The sequence below is a fragment of the Tachypleus tridentatus genome, chromosome 7 (assembly GCF_004210375.1).
Source record: "Tachypleus tridentatus isolate NWPU-2018 chromosome 7, ASM421037v1, whole genome shotgun sequence".
NCBI lineage: Eukaryota > Metazoa > Arthropoda > Merostomata > Xiphosura > Limulidae > Tachypleus > Tachypleus tridentatus.
This window is the reverse complement of record NC_134831.1, coordinates 5,042,582-5,070,398: the sequence shown is the minus strand read 5'-3', so window position 1 is coordinate 5,070,398 and position 27,817 is coordinate 5,042,582. Positions and strand designations below refer to the sequence as shown.

The 27,817-nt window shown below is 34.1% G+C and overlaps 1 protein-coding gene across 1 annotated transcript in view; it reads left to right on the top strand.

Moving 5' to 3' along the window:
• Positions 1-27,817, top strand: part of LOC143255035 (transmembrane protein 114-like) — an 81,636-nt gene that overhangs the window by 41,207 nt on the left and 12,612 nt on the right. Inside the window, exon 3 of the mRNA XM_076510054.1 lies at positions 19,947-20,024. Coding sequence (XP_076366169.1) covers positions 19,947-20,024 — 78 coding nt within the window. The remainder of the gene's footprint in view (positions 1-19,946; positions 20,025-27,817) is intronic.

Here is a 27,817-nt window from a genome sequence, read left to right as displayed (position 1 = left end):
GAGCAAAAAATTATTTTATTTACTATCATATTTTACGGATTATGATACTTAGTATCATATTTTACGGATTACGATATTTTATATCTTATTTTACGGATTATGATATTCAGTATCATATTTTACGGATTACGATATTTAGTATCATATTTTACGGATTACGATATTTAGTATCATATTTTACGGATTATATCATATTTTACGGATTATGATATTTAGTATCATATTTTCATATTTTATGGATTATGATCAAACGTAATCCACTCTATATAAATTTTATTGATGTTTCTATTTTCACAATTATCCATTTTCCTAATTACTACGTCAGAGTTTGTTTTTCATATTTATGTGTACATTGTATTGTATTTGGAACGTTTTTCGTTTATCGGAGGCGCTTAAACTCTCGTTAAGATTGGTTGACTTTAAGTCAGCTAGGTGGCATCCTATTCAGGTAATTCAAGTTTTGAAAACTTTGAGTATGCTAGGTAGCATCCTATTCAGATAATTCAAGTTTTGAGGAGTTTGAATCTGTTAGGTAGCATCTTATTCACGTAATTCAAGTTTTGATGAGTTGCAGTCTGCTACTAGCGGGGGGCGCTATCTGAATATTTTGCACGTGCAATAATGTAAAGCTGCACAAATATATAATGTAATTGGTGTTAAACTATAGGTTTAAATTAGTAAGAAAGGCAGCACATTATCCTTGTGTAGTACTCCCCTTGTGCATTGCATAAACCAAAACCCCCATACTTTTTCTTGACACTACACTGTTTACTTATTTTCTTAAGCCCCTTTTTTAAAATATTTTGTGCTGCTTCTATTTTTTTATTTAAAATAATTTCAATTACAGTGTATAATAAGATTTACCTTTCATATACTAAATTTATTTTTTGAAACAATCAAATCATAATGTTTGAGAAAGTGTTTAACAGACTTTGATATGGTTTCCTTGAAAGGACTGTTGCCCTTTGCCATTAACCCTGAGATTAGAGAGTAAGCAGATGTTGATAATCTGTGTCAGTTTTATTAAAAAAAAATAAATAATTGAAAAATTGCAAAGAAAAAGAAATGCGTGAAAAAGTATAAATAATAATTTCTATTAATTCAGTTTTCTTAATCTTATTGAATGTGAATTCTCATATTAATGTTTCTGATGTCTCCTAAACCCCAGACACTACTTAGTAGGAGTTTTATTATTCTACCTCAGTAGCTTCTGCTAAGGGAAAATTCTTTCCACAGCCTACCCTTGCTTCTGGTTCTTCTAGGCCTGACAAAGAATCAGATAACCCTACTTTTGTTCTTTGCTATTCTGACAACTCAAATGTATGAAAATTTGTTATTTTACTCTAGCTGGTTTTGTTAGTTTGTGGGTGAACTTATTGTATGTACATTAAAATTAGGATCACCCCCAATTTTTATTGTTACTCCATCAGTTGATTTTTTGGATTAATGTGGGTTCTTTCCTTCCAAAGCTTTCTGTTAACTTCCAACATCCTGACTTTAGGACCCCTCTGTGATCTATGGTTAGGATTCTTCTTTCATAGAGCTCTCATCCCTTGCATACATTTTTCTCCTTTAGATAATATGTTCTCCTACTTTCACTTTCCATCCCCTTTAGTCTATCTATATTGATCTTTTATTTGCTTAAATTCTTATCTTTTTGAAGCTCTGCATGTGACTGCCAACAACTTAACTGAAGAATGTTACACCTACCTGTTCTCAATGGTGTCTAAATTTCTTCTTCATCTATTGCTTAATTATCTTAGTTTAAGAAAGTTGTTCAGTCAGGACGTCTCACATTCTGAAGGTAGACTTACTTTCATCTTATTTCAATGAACAACATTTGGTGCACTTCGTTCTAGATGTTTATACTGAGAGTTCCTAGTCCTGGTTGCAGCTAATCACTTGTTTTTGCTCACTTTAGTTCCCACTTATATAGGGCCAGGAAAATCCAACAGGTTTCTCATTCTTGTGAGGGTTTTGGGGTCCCCCCTTATTCTGCTCCTCATCTTGAAAGCCATGAAAGCACTTGGTATAACTCATTCCTGGAGCTGTTTCCAGGATATGATTCTTTGAGAGCTTGGCTTTTACATTTTGTACACCTAAGGGCTTGCCTTGCAAAAGATCTTTGAGTCTCACATGTCCTCTGAGGAGTTTTACCCTGAAGCCATTCACACCTCTAATATAAGTAATTTGTGGTTTCCAATGCTCTTGCATCTTCTATTCTTCCATTGCAAAAGGTTCTTACTCTTTTACCAACGAATAGTGGAATTCACCGTTACATTGTAACATCCCAACGGCTGAAAGGGCAAGCATGTTTGGTGTGACGAGATTCGAACTCACCACCCTCAGACTACTAGTTGAACGCCATAATCACCTGGCCATGCCGAGCCAGCATATACATACACATGTATTTCTGTTCTCCGTTTGCTGAGAAAATAAACAGTTAGACGTTTTATTACGTTCATGAGAATTTAAAAGCCCCCAAGGTGACGGTTACATGAAACGACAGTTGTTTATTCCAAGTAATCAGCATCATAGTCTATAAGGCTGCAAAGGCTACGCTTCAGGGAACTGGATTAATGTTTTCAGAAGCTGACAAAGTAGTCCTTTCAATGGCGTTTCGAGCTAAAACAAGCGGGCCTTTTTTCTTAATATTATATTTTATTTTAAGATGTTTATTTTCTTCAGACGTCAGCACGTGCTCGTACAACACATTGGAGTAAATGAATTCAGTCTGCATGCAGTTAATTCACATGTATAAATCAGACTCGTCTTAGCTTAATTTTTAAAATATCATAGGTAGCGCTGCTTTTGCACAGTTTCAAGAAATTAGAGTAATATTTATAATACCCATTTATTAGTTTTCTATGATGAACCCCTATAACCTCTTCAATTATTTCTAGCACATATAACTATGACCAACAAAGATGTGTTTGTAACTCGGGTAATGGAACAACTTAATGAGACAAAAGCAATAAAATAGCCTCATTGTATTCTTGTAAACACGAATAAATGCCGATGCGCCATTGGATTACAGACTGTAATACGTAAAATTAAACATGGGCGTATATGTCCTGAAAATCAATATTTTTTTATTAAATATTGTTTAGCATAAGCAATAAATGAAAACCAGTTATATAATAACATTGTTCACCTGTCTAATATTTGTCTACATAATTATCTAATAATGTTGTTAAGTTTTCCCTTCACTGTCTTCATAATGTCTAATAATGTCGTTCACGCTTTATGTTTCATTCTAGTGAAATTATTTTACACAGATAACACGTTGTACTTCAATCAGACAACATGGTTTCATGCAGATAAGACGTGACGTATTTCACTTAAGTAACACTGTTTCACTCAGATAACACATGTTTTGGTTCATTTAAGTAACACTGTTTCACATAAATAACACAGGTATTTTATTCAAGTAATATTGTTCCATACAGATAATACATGTACACTACATGGCCAAAAGTATGTGGACACCCGACCATCACACCCACATGTGCTTGTTGAACATCTCATTCCAAAACCATGGGCATTAATACAGAGTTGGTCATCCCGTTGCTGCCATAATAGCTTCCACTCTTTTGGGAAGGCGTTTCACTAGATTTTGGAACATGGATGCGGGGATTTGCTCCTGTTCAGTCACAAGAGCATCAGTGAGGTCGAGCACTGATGTCAGGCGAGAAAACCTGGCTCGCAGCTTGCGGTTGAGTTCATCCCAAAGGTGTTCAATGAGGTTGAGGTCAGGGCTCGGTGCAGGCCAGTCAAGTTCTTCCACACCAACCTCAGCAAACCATGTTTTTATGGCCTCGCTATGTGCAAGGGGACATTGTCATGCTGAAACAAAAAAGGGCCTTACCCAAACTGTTGTCACAAAGTTGGAAGCACACAATTTTCTAGAATGTTATTGTATGTTGTAGCATTAACATTTCCCTTCACTTTAACTACAGAACCTAGCCCAAACCATGAAAAACAGCCCCAAACCATTATTTCTCCTCCACAAAACTTTACAGTTGGCACGATGTATTCAGCCAGGTAGCGTTCTACTGGCATCTGCCAAACCCAGGTTCGTTTATCAGACTGACAGATAGTGAAGCGTGATTCACTACTCCAGAGAACGCGTTTTCACTGCTCCAGTGTCCAATGGTGGTGTGCTTTACACCACTCCAGCCGAAGCTTGTCATTGCGCTTGGTGATCTTAAGCTTGTGTGCGACTGCTCAGCCATGGAAACTCATTTCATAAAGCTCCTGACGAACAGTTCTTGTGTTGAAGTTGCTTCTAGAGGAAGGTTGGAACTCGGTAGCGAGTTTTGCAATTGTGGACGGACGACTTTTACAAGCTACGCGCTTCAGCACTTGGCAGTCCCGTTCTGTGAGCTTGTGTAGCCTATTGATTCGTGGCTGAGGTGTGCTGCTCCTAGACGTTTTCACTTCACAATAACAGCACTTACAGTTGACCGGGGCAGCTCTAGCAGGGCAAAACTTTGACGAACTGACTTGTTAAAAAGGTGGCGTCCTATGGCGTTGCCACGTTGAAAGTCACTGAGCTCTTCAGTACGACCCATTCTACTGCTAATGTTTGTCTATAGAGACTGCATATGCTTGATTTTATGCACCTATTAGCAATGGGTGTGGCTGAAATAGCCGAACCTACTAATTTGAAGAGGTGTCCACATACATTTAGTCATGTAGTGCATTTCATTCAAGTAACATTGTTCCGTATAGATAACGCATGCATTTCCTTTAAGTAATATTGTTACATACAGGTAATACATATATTTCACTCAAGTAACATTGTTTAACCCAGCAACACATTTTTTGTTTCATTCAAATAACATTCTTTTACGCAGATAAGACATGTATTTTCACTAAAAGAATATTGTCCCATGTCGATAATACATGTATGTCACTCATATAGCATTGTTTCATATAGATAATACACGTATGCTACTCAAATAACATTGTTTCATATAGATAATCCGTGAATTTCACTCAAATGACATTGTTTTATATAGATAATCCGTGAATTTCACTCAAATAACATTGTTTTATATAGATAATATATATATGCTACTCAAATAACATTGTTTCATAGAGATAATACTTGTACGTTACTCAAATGACATTGTTTTATATAGATAATACGTGAATTTCAGTCAAATAACATTGTTTTATATAGATAATACATGCATGTTACTCAAATGACATTGTTTTACATGCATATGACGACTCGATACAATCGTCGAATACGTTACGAGTATTAAAATTAAAGCTGACTTACCATAAAAAGAATTCTTGAATTAATTATTTAGTTCAGTTGTTTCCTTACTGACAGAATGCACCGAGCATAGCGTAGCTAACTAGTTAGGCATACTTGTAGTTTCTAGAGCGTATGAACAGAAATAAACACCTAGAGAGGGCTTAATTAATTGTTGTTGCTTTAAGACACTTAATAATTCACAGATGGTTTGATTAGCAAGTAAATTTTTGATAAGTTTTATCTCAATCATTGTATCAGAAACGTCTCTCCCAAAGCTGTTTTGAAGTATTAGATAGGAAGTGGAAACTTAAAAAAAACAAGAGTTGTGTTGCTATCGAACGGGTAAAAGTGGAATTTCTAGTTTTGTTAGTACTAACTAAAGTTAACGATATTCCTATTTCATTTCAAACATCCCTAAAGATTTCTATTTCTGTCTCAAATAATAAATCACATCAAGCTAAATCACATATCTCTCTTTTTTTTTCGTTTGTTTAAGTACGTATTTACAGCATAACTACTATATACATGAAGTATTTGTAGATGGTGGCGAGAAGACGGTGTAGAAGCGCTCGAATCTTCGGGTTGTGGGTTTGAGTCCCGTCATCGTCTATGTTCGTCTTTTCAGCCGTGGGGTCGTTATAACATAACGGTCAATCTTACTTTTCACTAAAAAATATGTCTCAAGAGTTGGCGGTGGATGCTGTCTATCACTTCAAAATTAGGGACGACGACTTCGTAATAGCACTGCATGAAATCCAACAAACAAACAAACCTTTCAAGTTTCGGGTGATTCGTCTATGAAGATGAATATAGCTACATTAATTGTTAAGTTTTTTAATGTTTTAATTTCGCGTAGCAAAGTTACACGTGGGCTATTCGCTGGTAAAAGAGTAGCCTAAGAGTTGGCAGTGAGTAGTAATAACTAGCTGCCTTCACTCTAGCCTTACATTGCTAAATTATGGACGGCTGGCGCAGATAGCCCTTGTATAGTTTTACGCGACAAATGGTTTAGAGACGACAAGATCGGGCTGTTAAAAGTCGGGTTTTTTGTATGTTTTTTTAATTATTTAATCGTTTGTGCATTATTACTGTGTAGTGTGTCAATACTCTTTCTCAGAACTTCTTAGACTGTACTAATGAAATTAATATCGATATATTTAAGACTTGAGTTATAAGTGAATTGCTACCATTCGCCTCCTACACATAGTGCTGATTGCCATCTATCGGCTATCCATTAAACATAGATAACACTTTTTTTTTTAAATACATATTTTCTCCTTTCGAATGTATGAATTTAAGTTCGTATGTTCATGAAATTATTCATTATTAGCTAGTTATAGCTTTCACAGAATTAAAATATTTATGGCGTTTTACTTAGATATATATATTTGTTTCGTTGGTGAATTTATAATTCAACGATATTTTGGTTATTTGGAATTAAGCAAAAGGTTACATAATGGCCTATCTATGCTCTGGCTATCACAGGTACCGAAACTCGGATTCTAGCGGTCTGAATCCGCAGACGTACTGCTGTGCCACTGCGGGTCATTATTTAATGAACTCCATGTTTGTCTAACTATTTTTTAAAGAAAAAATTGCTTTAACCTTTTACTTTGAAAGACAAAAAAACCTTCCAACGGAATTATTTTCCAAGTTTAATTTTTCAAGTTTTGATTAATTTTCAATTAAGTAATAATTATTCTCACTATACTTAGTAAACTTGCAGGCTAATTAAAAAGTAAATAACAATTAATTATGAATATAAGAGAAGGAAAAGAGATATGAAAGTGAAAAAAAATAGCTACAAGTTTAAGACGTTTATTTACTATTATGAGGAATAAAACATTAAAATAATTAAACAATGAATAGTTATTTAATATAGAGACTTGCTCTGAAATAGACTCTACATATGCTTCAGCGTTTTTATACACCATCTTCAGAAGGCACGGTTTATTAGCTGTATTAGATTATAGCTGTATAATCATTTATATATCAGTAGCGCCATCTAGGCTTAATATATCCAAAGATACAAAATATCTGTCCAGTACTTTATTGTATGTAGACGTGGACCAACTTCCTTGTTTAATATATTTTACGTTACTCCTGAAGGCATATGACACTGACACACATGTAAAGTCTTTTTAGGGCGAGTCCTTGTTCTTCACAAGTACTTACTGTGTTACGATTTTAACGTGGTATACCTTTGACTTGTATTTGTTTGTTTGTTTTGAATTTCGCACTAAGATACACGAGGGCTATCTGCGCTAGTTTCTCTAATTTAGCAGTATAAGACTAGAGGGAAGGCAGCTAGTCATCACCATCCACCATCAACTCTTGGGCTACTCTTTTACTAACGAATAGTGGGATTGACCATCACCTCATAACGTCCCACGGTTGAAAAGAGAAACATGTTTGGTTTGACGGGGATTCGAATCCGTGACACTCGGATTACGAGTCAAACAGCCCTAACCAATTTAAGTGAATGTTTTTATATAGGTGTCGCTGTTAAATCATTCCTTGCTGAAACAACGGTAAGTATTTGGAGTTACAATGCTAAAATCAGGGATTCGACTCATTTCGGTAAAAACAGCAGATAGCCCGGCCTGGCTTTTCCATATGAAATCATATACACACACTCGTTTATAAGTCATTTATAAAACATTTTCCAGAAAAATCATATACTTCAATTTAAAAACCAATAAAAATTAGGCGATTGAAAATCGATATGCAATACAATAAATTAGTCAAAATGATTAACCAGTTAACTGGTAAAATGAGTAAATAATTAATACAATGAATTTTTTTTGTTGGATTGATACCGAGTGAAAAGAAACGTTTAAGTATAGATACATATGAACAGTTGTTTTCGTTAATCCTCACATTTTTAAATAAAAATAATTGTGAAAAAATCCAATAAAATTGAAGTGAAAACAACAGCAACATAAAAGATTATAATCAAACATGTCCCTGACTATTTTTTGTAGAATTATAATTTCGTCCTTCCCTGTAAGGCAGTATTTCCAATAGCTGTTGAGTTACGCAAGAGAAACACATCTACAGGGGTCATATCGCCAGTTAGGCTTAGCTTGGTTGTTATATACTATACAAAGTTCAGCGACTCAAATCACTGATTAGATTGACTTTTTTATTCATAATACGTCGACCTTGAGTCTTCTATCTCCCTTTCTTCCACTCTTTTTTCATCACTGGAAGTATTTATACCAATACATTGATATCGTTATTTATGATAACAGGAGTATTCTGTAGTTGGAATCATGTGAACGTCAATCATTTTTGGCTTTCCAGTGGCGTCTGTAGAACTTCTCTGCCAAACACTTTCTCAACGACACACTTGAAGCCACAAGTACTTAAAGCTATGGATCAACAGATCTTTGTACTTGTATTCGCGTGTTTAATTAAACTCGTCAGTAAAACTATCCAACCTCTAATCAAGTTCACTGTATTATTACCAGTGTTACTTCGATGCCAGCACGAAAAGCAGTTCTAGCAATTTCTTGAAACTGATTTTTACAAACCAGTTAATTCGTTCAAAATCTTTTAAACGTCTATGGTATATTTTATTAGACACTGACGTAACTCAAAATATTTGTACTGACACTTCAGAAGAACTTAGCAAGAGCTCTCCTCCATCCAAATGCGGAATCCCATCGCAGCAATTAATAAAAAGATGAATGAGCAAAGCTTTGGATTACTAAGACAACAACACATTATTAGGTTTAACTGTCGCCATTTTTGAACCCTTTATACCATGATAAATCTTGCAATATTTTTATATAGGTAGAAGGTATACCTATATAAATAAGAAAAATAACCTTTTGCTAGCTGCGGTACGTAATCGTCAGTTAACGTTTCAAATAACTTTAACAAAAGTAAAGTTATTAATTACTAATGTTTTATTTAGGCGCTTTCACCTCCTAGAACATAAACAAGAGAATAATTAGAATTGGGTTTTAATGAATAGAGGTTCTAAAGGAACCAGATGCTTGGGTAATACCACTGAATCATTTTAAAACCATACAGTAAGGCAGTCCAATAAACATGCACAAAGATATTTACGATGTCGTGTGAAATTAAAATCTACAAGTGGATAAATATAAAGCGTAACTCGTAAATTATATCTAATTTCCTTAACATGTGATTTTTCTTTGTTCCAGATAAGGTATACAGGCCCGGCATGGCTAGATGTTCAGGGCGCTCGACTCGTAATAAGGACGTTATAATGTGACGGTCAATCCCACTATTCGTTGGTAAACGAGTAACCCAAGAGTTGACAGTGGATGGCGATGACAAGCTGCTTTCTTAAACTGCTAAATTAGGGACGGCTAGCGCAGATAGCCCTTGGATAGCATTGCGCGAAATTCGCTTCCCATCTTTTTGTCATTCCTTGCTCAGTCAGACAGGATCAAACGAAACAAATGTTTTCAAGAAGTGAGTGAGTGAATATGAAATCAGATTAAAAGCGAAGTTGTAAATTTAAGTGTTGAAATAACGCTTCATTATAATCAAATATAGTGTTCTCCTAAGAGTAGAATTCATTAACAAAATTAAGCAGTGGAAAGAAGTGGATGAAATTGATTTATTCACTTGTACGAAATAAGTTTATTTTGCAACGTTTAGGCCTCAGGCTTGCTTCAGGCAAAGAACAAATTATAAAAAATTCAAAATACCGTTTAATTTTATTATTAATTATTTGTTTTACTGCAGCGAAATCTTTCCGTGAAAGTTTTCAAAACCCATACCTTTAAATATACAGAGTTTGAGTGAGTTGTATTGAAACGATTTTGAAACCTCATACAAATATTGTGTTAATCATGCTCAGATAATCAGTAACAGTGTTATATTAATACATACGATGTATTAATACATTAACCTTGAATACATTAACATAAACATGAACCAAATAAAATAATACATATTTGCTACATATTTCGTAAACTTATTTCTGTAAACGTCAAACGTTAATGAGTTAAAAACTTTACAAATGGGTTTGTTATATCGGTCTGACATGGCCAAGTGGTTAAGGCACTTGATTCGTGACCTGAGGGTCGCAAGTTCAAATCCCTGTCACATCAAACATGCTCGCCCTTTCAGCCGTGGGGGCGTTATAATGTGACGGTCAATCCCACTATTGGTTGGTAAAAGAGTAGCCCAAGATTTGGCAGTGGATGGTGATGACTAGCTGCTTTCCTTCTAGTCTTACACTGCTAAATAAGGGACGGCTAGCGCAGATAGCTCTCGTGTAGTTTTGCGCGAAATTCAAAAACAAACAAATAATTTTTATAAGAAGAATGCTAATCAAAAGGAATGGCTTTTCATATGTTACACTTTCCTTGGTCATCTCTCTAGTAAGTCTACACATGCCACCAATACGTTTAGGCCACAAAATGTGACGTTTATACACGACATTTCCAATGTACAACTTCGTGTAGTGTAGTTATTACATAAACGTCGAATCAGGGTTAAGAGTTCACTTAAAAATAATTACGTAAATATATGACTGAATTATTTTTGCCTTTTTGAAGTATGACTTTTTCACGGTAATAAAGATAAGTATGTAATTCATACGTTTTGTGTGAAACATCTCCAGAAGATTACAATTAAAAATCGTATGTATATATATATATATATTTACACACTCACAACTGAGAATTTCTGAAAACAGAAAATTTGTCAAAGTTCTCTTCTTTTGAGTAAATCGAAGGAAAAATAACTTAAAGTACATTTGTAATTATAAAAGTTAATGCGATATTTTTATCTCAAAATTGGAAATTTATGGTTAAAACCGTGAAAGGGCTACGATATTTCTATTTTCAGGATAAACAGAGAAACAGAATAAATTACAATAATAACCATCATGATATAGGGATTTTCACTGATGAAAAAAATGTTTGATTGTATATTATTATTTTGCGAAAACTGTTAAAAATACTTTTCTCTTCATCATTTAAGATTATCAGTACTGTACAAAAACAAGTAGTTTTAACTGAGTCCGTCAGTTGTTTTATTTAAACTGATTGTGTCTTTAAAAGCTTCCTATATGAATTTGTTTGTAAAACAGGTAATGACTATTGTACAACCAGGGCCTTCTGGAAGTAATCGTGATACGTATATATCCATTGTCTGTACCGGATTAGGACGATCCTAGGGCCTAGGTACCTTTTGTTTGTGGACCCTACCAACTGTATAATTTAAACCCAAAGTTATATAAATTATAAATTCTGGCTTGAAATGAAATAATTATATGCGTACAATGTATACTTGCTGTTCATGTGTGTTAATACACTGTAGTTAAATATCGGCTGTATATTTATGTGAATATGAGTGTACAAATTAATGCGTACATATGAAAATATATTACAATACTTAAAGATGAAATATAATAAGTTTTTACAGTAAAACGTGTTTTTCATGTATTTATGTGTATTATTTTTTTGCCCTCTAAGGTTAATTTTTAAGGAAAATTTTCGTGGACCCATAGTTTTCGTAGGCTCTAGGCACAGTGTCTATTGTGCCTAATAAACAATCCGGTCCTGACTATCAATGCAGTTTCCTTATAATAATCCCAGGTTTCCCCTGTTGAAACAACATATCGTTTCATTACTATTAGAATTTAAAATATCCTTATTGGCGTCATTTAAGGAAAATGAAAATGGTTTCCATGCCAATGTGGATTTTAGCTTCTTTTTGGTTATTTTAGAAGATTAACCAAGACAAGATATAATAAATTCTCTTTACAAGACATTTCCATAATATTTTTCTCGCACTATTAGAACGTAATCATAATAATGACTGTAATTCCCTGCAGACACTTTGGAGTAAGATGAAATGGACCTAAATGGTTTGGATATTAGTTTAGTTTTGTCTCGTTTCTCACTAGCTGTTCATGAACTGGCAAAATGAAGTATGTGAAAATTACGGAAAGTAATAAGTTAATCAAGTGCCGGATACAATTTACATCTCTAGTAACTGGTGAGCTAATCAGAATAATAAGATACCGGATACAACTGACGTCTTCAGTAAGTAGTTAGTTAATAAGGTGGCGGATACAACTTACATAATAAGTAAGTTGTGAGTTAATAAGATGCTGGATACATCTTACATCGTAGTGCCACACACTACTGTGATAGTGCCACACATGACAACGAAATATAAAAAGTAATATTTCGTCGTTAGCAATTGTAACCTTAAAAACCATCACTGTCCCCTTGTGTTAATCAGGTTAAGCAACCATAAGTTTAAGTTTCTGGTTTGGTTTGTTTCGAATTTTGCGCAAAGCTACAGGAGAGCTCTCTGCTCTAGTCCGTCTCTGATTTAGCAGTTTAAGAATAGAGAGAAGGCAGCTAGTCATCACCACCCACCGCCAACTCTTGGGCTACTCTTTTACCAACGAATAGTGGGATTGACCCTCACATTATATCGCCCATACGGCTGAAGGAGCAAGAATGTTTGGTGTAACTGGGATTCGAATCCACGACCCTCGGATTAGGAGTCGAATGCCTTAACCACCTGGCCATGTCGGGCCTGTTTAGGTTTCTAATGATACTCAGTAATAAATCCACTGATCTAACCCACCTCAGGTGGGGTCTGAGATGTGAGACACGTAAGATAGGCTTGCAATAATACAGTTATCATCCGTATAGACAGACATGTTGAAAATTACTATTTACAAATCTCTTATTAATAACTTTCAGTTTGAATGTCTTTTAACTTTTATATTGATATTGGAAATGTATAATGATGAACCTTCTGTTTCCTATACATTTGTTGCTTTTAGTTTTATAAATATCAAGCCCTAGCGCTGCCCAGTGGTCAGGGTGTAGGATTGTATACATGACGTTCCATGATTAGCGTTCAACAGGAAATACCTATACTTCAAATATGGGACTATACGAGCTTTATAAGAGTGACTGTCAAAGCCAGTTACTGGGTCTGACAAGAGAAATCCAAGAGTTTGTGGTGACTGGTGACGACCAGCTGTCCTCCCTCTAGTCTTACACTGCTAAATTAGGTATGGCTATCGCAGACAACCCTTGTGTGGCTTTGCGCAAAATTCAAAACAAAAAACATTTCACGAACCTACTATATGTTTGGGCCCGGCAGAGCTAGGTGAGTTAAGGCGTTTGACTCGTAATCTGAGGGTCGCGGGTTCGAATCCCCGTCGCACCAAACATCCTCGCCCTTTCAGCCGTGAGGGCGTTATAATGTTGGTTTATATTCGTTGGTAAAAGAGTAGCCCAAGAGTTAGCGGTGGGTGGTGATGAATAGTTAGCTGTCTTCCCTCTAATCTTACACTACTAAATTAGGGACGGGTAGCGAAGATAGCCCTGGAGTAGCTTTGCGCGAAATTTAAAAACAAACAAACAAACTAAATGTTTGAAATTATAGAAGGATATTTAATGTACATTGGTAGAAATAGCTAAAAGGCTGTGTTATGCCTTTTATGGTCAATAAACCAATTTATTGTTGTAGTATGCAACTAACGTATCTTCACGTCTTTGTATGAAATAGAAGAAATACTCGCCTTTCGGGCAGGCGTAACTGCTTGTTCTTGCTAAAAGATATTGAGCCTATGGCTCAAAGACAGACCTGCGATCTTTTCTAAGGTAATCTTATAGTTCTATTTGTACGTGACGTTTAATAGTACTCACCATCCCTGAGAAAAGATATTATATTAAAATTTTATTTTCAAGAAGAGCTATGGAAACACAGCACAGCAGATTCTATTTAAGTATTTTTTTGTAGACGTAGATATCAATGAAAGTGCTTTGCTTTTCTGTTGTAACACTCATGAGGTTTTCACTAAGAAAAAACAAACATTCCTTTAAATTTGTTTTTGGTTGTTTTATCTTTGAAAGTTACTCTGTTTTATAACTTTTAATAGTTACATCTGAAAGATATAATTTTTGTGGAAACTTCAATTGTTTTATTTATTGCTTAGATATAAAAAAGCTGCCTTGTTATAAAAGTGTTACCCAGTTATGACTGTTGATGAGATTCGAGTTAGGGATGTGTTCATCGCAAGCTCCATTTGAACAACATAGTCTTTATAAACACTAATCGACCCCAACATCGTACTTTACTTAGAACTTTAATCTTTGGAAGCTTAATATGACAGCTTGGACAGTGTTGTTTAATCACGTGTAAACGTGTTTTTGAGATCACCTTGTTAATTATTTATTAACATAACATTTCGGACTACACTGTTTAATAATGTGCCAATGTAGTATTGTGGATTATGTGGTTTAATCACTTGTCAATAGTGTACTGTTTAACCAAGAGTCAATATCATTTTTTAAGTATTATAATGTCGGTAAATTAATATAATTAATATATTATACGTGGACTTGTCTTAACGTTCAAATACTTTTTGTTCATTTGTAAGCTTTCGATTCTTTTCTGGAGTCTGCATCGGGCAACAATGTAGCGTTTTAACGAAGAAAATATAATGTGTATTATTATATTTACGTACGAATATGTTATTATGAACCATATTGTTGAATTACACGTATATATAGGGTGTTGCGAGTTGTTTTGTGGCTGTACACGAGGCAAGCAATTGCGAAGTTATAGCTAGAATGAATGAAATCTTTACAATAAACTTTCTAAAGTTACCCGTGTTTTCTTTCTATTGAGCAACAAACATCGAACGTCCTTAAAAGAAGTAATAAATATTCACTGAGTTTTTGTACCCCTGCGTAACCGCTTCACCACACACACTTAATGAACAAACACTATGGTTGTGGTAACTGGTATAGATCTGTGGTTAAAGAATACCCTGAAAACCATGACACGTGTTTGCCTAGAGACAGCAGTACTCGCTTGTTCCTCTCATTCTATTCTTTCCAAGGAGATATAAAAAAATTTCGTTTGTTATAAGACAGAAAAGGAAGGGATAAATTGCTTGGCGGTGTGCCGAAACGTTTTCTAAATTTTTAATTTTTGGATTCAAATCCTGCTATTAAACGTGTAGAGTGTACAGTCTAAACACTCATAATAAAAGCTTCTTCTCTAAATAGTTTGTCTGTTTTGAATTTGCGCGAAATTCCAAACCAAACTTCAACCAATACAATACTTTATATTTTTCCCTCACAATACTCTTTATTTCTCTTACCCTCCTTGAAGTTTCATTCATCACTCCTGACATCTAGTAGCGTCTCACGAAGACATGAATCACGATAGTACAAACTCGTGTATTGCTGTTTGACAGGCAGATCTCTGAAAGTCTAGGTGTGTTATTTGGTAAGAATAAAGGGTGAAATGATAATTTTATTTTGTTGAGACAGGATACAAAATGCAAATACTATTACAATCACGTCTTTAATGTCACTTATTGTGAAAAAATGGAGAGGCAACAGCCAAACGATTTATTAGAAAACTGTTTTATAAATACAAAGCTGTCTGCAATCAGTGAATGGTGAAATAGTCGTGGAACGTTGTGGGTTTGTGCACCCACATCTTGTTCTCCTAACGTTTTTTTATATTTATTTTACGCATGATTATTCTTCTTTCTATAACAAGCGAAACTATCGAACGAAGATTACGGCTGGTAGGCGGTATGTCCCCACCGCAATGTGGGTCCTAATTTTACATTCACCTCCACGTCACAGTGCACATTTAATATATTACATTATATATAGCCTGTGCTTTGGTGATTCTTTTCAACATATGCAACGTTTTTGTCGTAATTGTTAAAGCTTGTTTTGATGTTCAAATTGTTTTTCACCACAGGTTCTGTCTCGCTGTTTTTTAACGGAAACCTTCCTTTTGATGTTAATATTTAGTTAACCGTTAAAATCATATTTTAAATATACATTTATGGGACAGATATATATATAGAAATCATCCAGTTTCGAATTGTACAAATCTGACATATACTTTCATCTTCTTTCTTATAGGCCCAACATGGCCAGGTGGTTAAGGCACTCGACTCGTAACCTGAGGATCACGGGTTCGAGTCCCTGTCACACCAAACATGCTCGCCCTTTCAACCGTGGGACGTTATGAGGTGACGGTCGATCCCACAATTCGTTGATAAAAGAGTAGTACAAGTGTTGGCGGTGGGTGGTGATGACTAGCTGCCTTCCCTTTAGTCTTATCTGTTAAATTAGGGACGGCTAGCGTATATATCCCTCGTGTAGCTTTGCGCGAAATTCAAAACAAACAAACAAACAATCTTTCTTTTTAATCCCTCAAAGTTACTGTAACCAAAGCCAGGCCTGGCCGGTCAGTTTCCTGCCAATACTCGAACGAGAAATGATAGATTCGCGCCATTTGCGTCATAATAGGAAAGAAATGAAGGGGAATTGAAGAGGGGTAACTAACACACATAATCAAAGAAGTGACGAAGTCCAGCGTTATAACGTAATTAAGTGCATAATTTAGTTTCTGAGAATAGGTGATTCCAGTGCTAATTGTTTCGGAAATACCGTTGTTTTGATGTGATTGCATACGATCCAATCAATGCCAGAATATATTACTCATTTCTCTGATTGCAGACTCAAGCACGGTCTGCTTACGTAATGTATACAAAGGGACTACATTCGAGTTGTATTCGGGCAATATTTAAAGCTTGCCTACGATACTTGACTTTATAAATAACAAAAATAAATAAATAAATAAATTGCAGTTTCTAATTCTAAGTATCCATTAAAATAAGTTACCGTATTTTACACCTTGAAAGACACATGTTTTCTTTAAAAATATGTTTAAAAATCCTCATGCGTCTTCCAAGACAGAAGTGAAAGACAAGAGGTAAGCTTAGGGTTTACTCAAAACGGTCTCTCATACAGATCATAATCTTATTACTTACTAATTACAAGTATTTTCAATGGTATAAATCATTTGCTTTAACTAATATTATCGGTATAGTGTGAAGAATATGATGTATTTGGCTGTATTTACTCAAGAGGTTGAAAAAGTCAAGGTTACAACAAGATGTTGGTTGGTGAGTCAAAATATTTTTTACTAGAATTGTCTTTCAAAATTACGTTGCGTCTTCCACAATGTAGCATCTCACAAGGCCTAAAATATGGTAATTTTATAGAGGTCGCCTTTAATATTAAATTTTTTTAAATATTTATTTAGATGATGAACTGAAAGCGTTATTGACAAAATGTGACCAGTATTTCGCTTATTCTTATATCAAAGTAATCTTAAGGAAAAGTCTTATAAGTCTTAAGTTTCTTTATAATATATATTTTACTATTATTATATTACAAAATAATTAGTAATTTTTATCATAGGGTCCAACTCATCGTCAGCATTAGTGAAGTTTACAAATGGGTAAAGTTTATTTTCCAAAATGGCGCTTCGAGCAACTTCCCCTTTTCAGAGATGTATATAAAATGAAAGAAATAGAAAAGAATCCAAGACCTCTTGCTTAGCAATAAGCCAGATATAAGATACTTTATGAAGTTACTGAATAAAAGTAAAACGATGTGACCAAAAAAGAGAAACAAAACTGTTTGTATTCAGGATTGGATTTCGTGGAAAAGATTGTTTGTTTGCTTTTGAATTTCGCACAAAGCTACTCGAGGGCTATCTGTGCTCGCCGTCCCTAATTTAGCAGTGTAAGACTAGAGGGAAGGCAGCTAGTCATCACCACCCACCGCCAACTCTTGGACTACTCTTTTACCAACGAATAGTAGGATTGACCGTCACATTATAATGCCCCCACGGCTGAAAGGGCGAGCTTGTTTGGCGCGACGGGGATGCGAACCCGCGACCCACAGATTACGAGTCGCACGCCTTAACACGCTTGGCTATACCGGGCCCTCGTGGAAAAGAAAATACACAATTGATTATAAGTTTATAAAATATCAGACTGATTTTTGTAACACATATTTTAAACTACAAGTTGTGCCTTATTTTGTGACGTCGTTAAACGCATGATGTCGTGCTTATCGTCGTGCATACCCTCTAATATTATATTTTTTATTTTACTTTCTATTTGTTTCATTTTTTATACAGATTTGACGAACAGTAGTTGGTCGAAGTGACATTTTCGAAAATAATTTTTTGTCGATTTACGGTATTATCATAAATATATGTTTCTCGTATCTGTATGAGGTTTGCTCTGGTGGCGTATATTGACAACACACAAACAGACTCTATGCAATTTTTTTATTGTATTTTCAGAATCGCCTTTAAGACTAAGATTGTTATTACGTCTTTTCCTATTTCGTACACGTACTTTATTCTTCTATGGTGTAGTTTCAGTTGATTTTTGCCTTCACTTGCTCTATGTGTTTTGGTTTGATCACAGTTTTGCGACAGAACATTTTCTATTCTCTATGACACATTCCTCCCCGTCAATATTTTGATATATAAGAGCTCGAAAAAAAGAACATAAATAATAATATTATTGTATAAAAGTAACCCTCATGTTTTAATTAATGTTTTAGTTTTGCTGAGAGAAATGTAAAACAAGAATCATAATATAGAATGACCCAAAATTGTCTTTCGTATTTTAAATTTTAATAATTAAATAACTGAGGAAACACACCACGCCGTTTTCAACATCTTGTAGCCCAACAGTTTGTGTTGTTTTTTTCTCTTTTCTTCAATAAGTAAAATTCCAACCGCGCAAGAAAAGGCTCAATGCATCGTTTGGCTTGCAGAGATTAGGTCTATAACTGTGGTATTGTGTAATTATAGACGCCAGTATAGGAAAGACATATGGGGGTATGTTAAGGGTATTATGAATTGCACACTTCTAGCAAATATCAAGGAGCTAAAGACCAGGATGACGCTATCGCTACTGTAATTATGAACATGTTGCTTTGAACGTAGACTGAAATCGAATAGTGATCAAACTTGCACATTTACATGTCCGTAGACACGTAAATAAAAACTGTTTGAACTGGGCTACAAAATGTTGAAGACCATGTGATTCTGTTTCCTTAGTTAGTTAATTACTAAATTTTAAAATAGGAAATATAATTTTGGACCTAATTATAAAATATTTCTTCAGTAAACTAATTAATCCAACAATATAAAATATTAAATTATTCCTTTAGTAAAATAATTAATCTGGCAATACAAAAGTTTAAGTTATTTCTTCGGTAAAATAAGTAATTCGACAATAAAAAAGTGTAAATTATTTCTTTAGTAAAATAATTAATTACAATAAATCTTCTGCCCACTGTAAGTTTCATGCAGAAGGTTGCCAAATGAATTTTATAAATAATCATATAAATTATTAAAATCCATTAACCTCTACTGTTATAAAATATTACATTGAGATAACACTCATATATAACAACTAATACTCTTCGATGGCCTTATTGTACATGTTAATTTTGAACCTTATGAAGGCTTAACTCAAAATCCTGTATTGATTATGAAGTTTATAACTGTTCCGCATTTTGTTGCTCTTATCCTGTGATTATCCTAATTGCCCCAAATGCAAAAAGGAAAAAAAAACTGATACTTAATTAATGTCTAAAACCTTTCTCTTCTAACATTCTAAATTAAATCTGAAATAACTAATGATGAAATTAATTGAAAGCCTTAATAAGGAATTCGGTGACAAACACAAATCGAATAAGGAAACTTAAGACGTGGATAGTTTCAAGTGTTTGTGTGAGAGGACTGAAGTCCTTCAGACAAGTGTGTTACTACGAAGATAATAAGTTTTTTTGTGTTTTTTTCGCAGATAAATGTCATTATCACACTCTCTTCCCGAGCGATATGGAAATCCAAAGAAATCCGGAGCTTGATCGTACAATTATAGGTAAGTTACGGAACGGAACCATACAATTATGGGTAAGTTTTAAAGCTGAATCTACAATTATGGGTACGTTTTGGAGTCTGATCGTACAGTTATGGGTAAACTATGGAACTGGATCGTAAAATTATGGGTAATTTGCTATCAGGTTCATGTTTGTCTGTTTATTTTGAATTAAGCACAAAGCTACACAATGGGCTATCTGTACTCTGCCCACCACGGGTATCGAAACCCGGTTTTTAGAGGTGAAGGTCCGCAAACATACTGCTGTGCCACTTCAGAGGCATCAGGTTTATAAAAACGTTTTTTTTTTTCTGTTGCAAAGAGCAAAGTTACGCTAAGAGCTATCTATGCTACGCCCACCACGAGTATCAAAACCAGGAATTTAGCAGTGTGAGCTCTCAGCCATGTCGCTGAGCCACCAGGGATGGGGAGATTTCCATGTTTCATTCTTAACTGTAAGCAAGGGCAATTACTGGTCGAATTACCTAAAACTTACATTGCCGACATAAACGTAAACTTTTAGTGGTTACATAAAGCAGTAAGTAACCAAATGTAGCACAAAATAACAATTTTATGTTTAATAATCTTGGTTACATGGTTACTTTTCTATTTACAGAATGACATTATAAATGTATTTAACTTTAAGAAAGACGTGACTTCAAACGTAGCATAATATAATAATTTATTTTCAAATGGAAGTAATCAAATTGTTCATAGACACATTTGGATTATATTAATTACTCTTTGAAAAGGCAATCAAACAGAGTACACGACATTATAACTCCCAGTGAGAGCGGAAGAACAGGTACATACTTATACACACAATTCATGTAATAACTGACAAGGTCCTTTCAGTATTCAAATAAACCCCAGTGTGAACCATTTCCAGTTAAATTACACATAAAATTCGTTTTAGGTTAGACTAATAGTAATACAATACATTGTTTCAAAGTACGTTACACTCTTTCTTTAACCGTATTGGTTAGAATATATGATTTTTTTTTCATTTTTAAAGATTTATTTGAATTCGTAGTTGAGTATATAGATTTAGAACCAAACTAAGGCTTTTAAAATGGCTAAAACTCATGAGGTATATTTGGGACTAGGGCCGAAAATGTCGCTGTTACCGAGTGTACCTAGTTGATGAAATAACGTGTTTATTTAAACAGAGCATTAGTGGCTATGTTCTTCCGCAGGTGTCTTGTATTTACCGTATCCAAAAAAGGACTCTGGTCACCATAGTTTTCTACAAATGTCTTCTATATACTGTATCCAAACATGATGTTGGTGACCATGGTCTTCTTCGGATTTCCACCCTTTGAGGCACAAATAATTTCTAATGTCGATATATTCATCCATTTTGATAGACTCTTGACATCAGTCAACCACTGTCTTCCACGGCCTGTCTTTAATTTTTTCTTTTCTCATAACTTGTTCAAGAAACTCTCCAACTGTCTGTGTCTAATGTTAGTCAGTAACCTTCTCCTGCAACTTTCTCGTGACAAAATATCTTCATCTAAGACGTTTGTCCAACATAACCTTCAAGATGTGTCTTAGGAACCACAACTCAGTTGCCTCAATTCTCTTTTTCGTACTCGGCGGTATTATCCAACACTCTGGCACATGCATCAGAATTGGTATGACATAACAATCCAAAACCATTAGCTTCGTCCCCATAGACATTTTACTATCTGCTGGTATCTTTTTTTCACTTCGAGCAATGTATCTTTTGCCACTCCTTGTCTTCAGTTTTATCTAATTGTAATGTTGTACATGTAATGTTATCCAGCGTTTCGGGTAGTTGAATTTATTGACCTGCCCATTACATCACATTAAAGAATAAAAAAAGCAACGTAACTTTCAAGAACACAAGATTAAATCATTATGATTTACAAGAACACAAGATTAAATCATTATGATTTACAAGAACACAAGATTAAATCATTATAACTTACAAGAACACAAGATTAAATCATTATGATTTACAAGAACACAAGATTAAATCATTATGATTTTAAGAACACAAGATTAAATCATTATGATTTACAAGAACACAAGGTTAAATCATTATGATTTACAAGAACACAAGATTAAATCATTATGATTTACAAGAACACAAGATTAAATCATTATGATTTTAAGAACACAAGATTAAATCATTATGATTTACAAGAACACAACATTAAATCATTATGATTTACAAGAACATAACATTAAATCATTATGATTTACAAGAACACAACATTAAATCATTATGATTTACAAGAACACAAGATTAAATCATTATGATTTACAAGACATTTGGATTTCAAAATTTTCTTTTGTTTACTTTTCACCAAAGTATTATAAAGAAATGGAACTACATTTCTATCGTTTCAAAACATACATTAATACAAATAGAATATGAGTTGGGAATTTCAGACACTGATGAACAGACACTTTTCTCAACTTATATTGTATACGATCTTCAGGCTAACACACGCTTTCAAATACATCCTGATTTATCATAGTCACTGTTGAAAGAGCTCTGCTCCTAATTCTTGAAATACAATAATAACGAGTCTCCTCGACATCAATAATATCTATATGACAGATAAATGGTGTGAAAATTATCTAAACTAATTCAAAGCTCGCTTATATTGAGAAGGCAGGTAAATTGATATCCTTTTCTTCTATTTTTGTTCCCCTAGCTTCTAGTTCTTTCAATTACAAACTCTTTTAACAAATTACACGACAAACGTAACTTATTTTAAGCTCGTTTGCCATTATGTATATATTCTCAGAATAGTATTAAATTAAGAAGGTTTCCGATCCGCTCTGACGTCACTTCACAGATAATTGTTCTTAAGGGATTTCTCTTGTCTAATGTAACGTAGTTTTATTTCCTTAAAAAAAACAACGTCCTCTATTCCCAAGCATTTGGTTTATTGGTGAAAATAATTCTACTGCCATAACAATCTCGAGATTATCCGCCTGGAAACGACGTTTTTAAGCCAAACTAATGGATATACCCAATGAAGCATTCTGAGTTAGAGACACTACTGTAGTAATGTTCTACTATAAAAGCTGAGTTGTTTCATGTCATCACGAATTAAACCCTAAACACGTGCACTCGAATTCAGTGAGTTTAAACAAATACTCTTCAAAAAAATACGGTGACTGGTAAATAATGCCGAACCACAAAATAATATTTGGATTTTACTTATTATTGTTCGCTCTTCTTTCGCCCCTAGTGGCACAATGATATATTTGGGAGCTTGCGACGTCCGTGGTGAGCAGAACCTTTTTTTCGATCATTAGATACTTTTTTACAGGAAATTGTTTCAGCGATTCAGTATATATATATGTGTGTGTGTGTGTGTGTTAGGGTTAGCGAAACAAATGCAATAAATAACTGAAAATGTAATATAAAAGTTCAGAAAACCAGGTGGTTAAGGCATTCGACTCGCATTTTGAGGGTTGCGGGTTTGAGTCCCTGTCACACCAAACATGCTCATCCTTTCAGCCGTGGGGAAGCTATAAAGGGTCGGTCAATCCCATTGTTCGTTGGTAAAAGAGTATCCCAAGATTTGGCTGTGGGTAGTGATGACTAGCTGCCTTTTCTCTGGTCTTAAACTTCTAAATTAAAGATGCTTAGCGCAGATAAAAAGTGAAACAATTCGTGTTAGTATAAGAGGTCTGAAGGTTTTAATGTTCTGTTAGTTATTTACATAAGGCATAATGTAATCTTAAGTGACATGCAGCTCTCTTATATTTCATTTTGTTAGTTGTTTACATAAGGCTCAATAGGGCAACCTTAAGTGACCTGCAGGTCTTTTATATTTCATAATGCTAGTTGTTTACATGAGGCTTAATGGTTAAATGGAAGCAACATGTGGCTCTAACATATTTCATGTTGGTTGCTGTTTATATAAAGCTCAAAGTCGCAACGCTATGGGTCCTATACTCTCATCCTTTTAATGTTATTAGTTTTCTATAGATTATTACTACCTATAACATCATGTGTTTGGTAATTTATAAGGAACTGATCATATACACATAAGGCTTATTTTGTTAGTTGCCTGTTTGGAAATATCATGTGTTTTATTTTCCCTCATCGTACGTTACACTCTGACAACTAGAGAGTGTTGGATCTAGACATCTGCAGAGGTCGCCTCTAGGACCCTTAATTGACAGACTACCCAACGACAGCACTCGCTGTCTGAACACAAAGTAATTGTTGTAATTATTATGTAGATTTACTTATTTTCAAGTATGTTGACGTATAAGTTATGTCCTGTACTTCTGTGATGTCTCACTGCAACATTCACATCATACTCATATGCTCACACGTCAGAGCAGAAAATTAACACACACGCGCGCGCTCCGAGCCAGAGGAAAACGTTCTTTTCTTGCGAAGTTTCGGACTTATGTCCTTCGTAGGCACTCGACTCATAATCAGACGGTCGCAGATTCGATTCCCCTTCCCAACAACATGCTCGCTCTATTAGCCGTGGAGGCATTAGTATGCAACGATCAATCCTACTGTTCGTTGGTACAAGAGTAGCCCAAGAAGTGACGGTGGGTGTTGATAACCAGCTGCCTTTCCTCTAGTCTTAAATTGGTAAATTATGGACCATTAGCGCAGACAGCTCTGGTTTAGCTTTGCGCAAAATTAAAAAAAACAACAACAAACTTTCGCAAGGCTCTTCGTCACTATTTTTAGGTGTATACTACCCGATCAAATATGACTGTTCGAAACGTTGCAAAAAATAAAAATTATAACTTTCATTATGATCCACAACGGTTTTTCTCAGCCTTTCACACATCAAGAGCTGGCTCACTGCCTCTCTAAACAGCCGGGGATCACAGAAATGCAAGCACAACGATTCACACATGAATATTTTGTCAGTTTTTATTTCTTTGTTTTCATGAAACATAAAGATTATACGAAAATTGTGTCAGTTTTTCTTTCTTTCTTTGTTTTTATGAAATCCAAAGATCAACAAAGTGGTTATGAAAGAACGTCGTCAGTACACTGATCGTAGTTGAGAAACATTATCTTAAATACGTGTTACTGTTTAATTTAATCAGATATTTTGTTTTATTCACCTTTGCCAACTTAACTAGTATCATGTATCCTAAGCCATATAACGCTTCGACACATTCACCAATATCTTGTGTTCTAACCTACATGACGTATCGTTCCTTACCTTCACCAACATCTTATTGTCCTCTAAATTAGGGCGAGCATGTTCGTTGTGACGGGCATTCGAAGCCAAGGCCTTTAGATCACTAGTAGAGCGCCCCCTAACCACAATGTGAAAGCTTATCTTGAGAAAAATAACCTAAATACTAGATTCATCTTATAAGTATTATGTTGCTACAAACAGTCCTAAGACTTATAGTTATAAACCGTAGTGAGAAATAACTATTTTCCAACAGCTAATGACGATTCAATTTTCTTTCATTGCTACTGCTTTATTTGGCTATTCAACACGACCAATCCAATTTGGCCACGTCATTCTCTTAATCAAGGTATTAAACGCCTATTAGAAACACTTTCAAGCTACTTGTTTTTCATTTATCATAAGCATCAAACTGGCTTTTATGTTGTTTTTGTTGCTGTTTTCAATCAAGCACAAAGCTACACAATTGGCTATTTGTGCTCTGCCCACCATGGGTGTAGAAACCCGGTTTTTAGCGTTGTTAGTTCGCAGACATACCGCTGAGCTACTGGGGGGCTGTGACTTTTATGTATATTGAACGTGGCGAGGTTTCGTTATTAATTTTAACATCGCTTGCATTACCTTTCTGTACACTCTCCTCTCATAAATAAATCGAAGTGTTTTCATCTTAAGCCATTACTTCCGAATTTGAAGAACCACGACTTTTCCACAATATTAATTGAAAGACAAAGATTAATTCTGATTTTTGATGTTTAATAAGAATTGTTTTCTTGTGTAATAAATGATACAGAAACTTCAAAAAATGTAAGGTGTTAACGTGATGAGATCTCTCATTTGCGTAATCTGTTTCATTAGTGGGAAATTACACACGTAGGAAAATTTACGACGTGTCGTTTGAGTTATAAAAATGGTTAACCCACAAGTACATTTAATCATAGTACTACCACTACGAGCGTGCATATATTAAGGCAAAGTCATTACAAGGAAATAGTTAGAGCCATAAAAGGGCATTATAAAGTTAATTACCTACTGGGATAGAAACTCAGCAAATGAAGTCGAGTTGTTGTTGTTTTTTTTCCTTCGTGGCTTTCGATAAGTTCTGTGATGCGCTTCAATATTCTGTGAACAAATTTGACTTTAACTTATGATAGAATTGTTAATTAAGTGACACTATCCTGATGACGTGAAATGTAAACTAAACTTTATGTGAAAAATGTTAAACTTGCACGGTACTTTCGTTGCTTTTGCAAGTGTTAGTGACGAAATAGACAGCTCATTAAACATAACGTAATGAATAATATTATATGCTTTGCGTAATTCGTGTCAAAAATTACAATTATTGAAAGTAGATAAATAAGTATTAAAGAAAAACGAAGTCAATACAAGAACTGAACGAAGTTGTTTTTAAAGTTACAAGAACAGCAACCAACATATTTTAAAGGCAAAGATGCTTTTAAAGTAAAAACAAAACAAAACCGGAAAACATGAAAGTATTTGAATTGTAGACGTTGAAAGTGGAACGGCGACAAGGAATATCTTTTAAAAGTACAACAATAAAAATAAACCATTTTAAAAGTTATATAGCAATAATAACGATTAAACCGTTTTACATGTTACAATAATAGTACTTGAACCTTTTTGAATGTATAACAATTAAAACTAATCGCTTTTTAGACAAAAATATATAGAGAAAAACTCTTTAAAATTTTCAATTAAAAATAAGTTCAACAACAACACAAAGAAACTGATTTTATAAAACAACAAATAAGAAATTTTTGAGTAGTTTAAAAACCAATAAATATAAAAAATAATTTCTAGAGTTTCAAAAATAACAAAAATGATAAATTGTTTAAAGAGTTTTAAACACATCAAAACATAACAAATCGTTTATAGAGTTTGAAAAATGAAACATTAAATCGTTTGTAAAGTTCAATAAACAACAAAAATAATAAATCATTTGTAGAGTTTCAAAAACAATAAATCATTTGTAGAGTTTCATAAACAATAAGTTATTTGTAGAGTTTCAAAAACAAGAAAAGCAATAAGTCATTTGTAGAGTTTCTAACACAACAAAAGTAATAAATCATTTGTAGAGATTCAAAAACAACAAAAACAACAAATCATTTGAATAGAGTTTCAAAAACAACAAAACAACAAATCATTTGTAGAGTTTCAAAAACAACAAAAACAATAAGTCATTTGTAGAATTTAATAAACAACACAAAAAATAATATATCATTTGTAGAGTTCCAAATTCAAAAACAACAAAAACAATAAATCCTTTGTAGAATTTAATGAACAACACAAAAAATAATAAATCATTTGTAGAGTTTCAAAAACAACAAAACAACAAATCATTTGCAGAGTTTCAAACGTAACAATAATTGATCTTAGAATTTCAACAAAACAAACGTATTATCGAGTTAAAAATCAACATGATTTTATTGTCTTTCTCGAAGTTAAAAAGAAGAAGAAATGTCCTTGAGTTTACGAGCTCTCAACATGTCACTCTAATTCTCTTTCAACAAAAATAACTCAATTTGTTTTTACTTTTTACATATATCAATAATTGAAATTACGATTCCCTTTTTGTTTCTCGTCACCTTTATTCTCACGTCTTGTAACTGA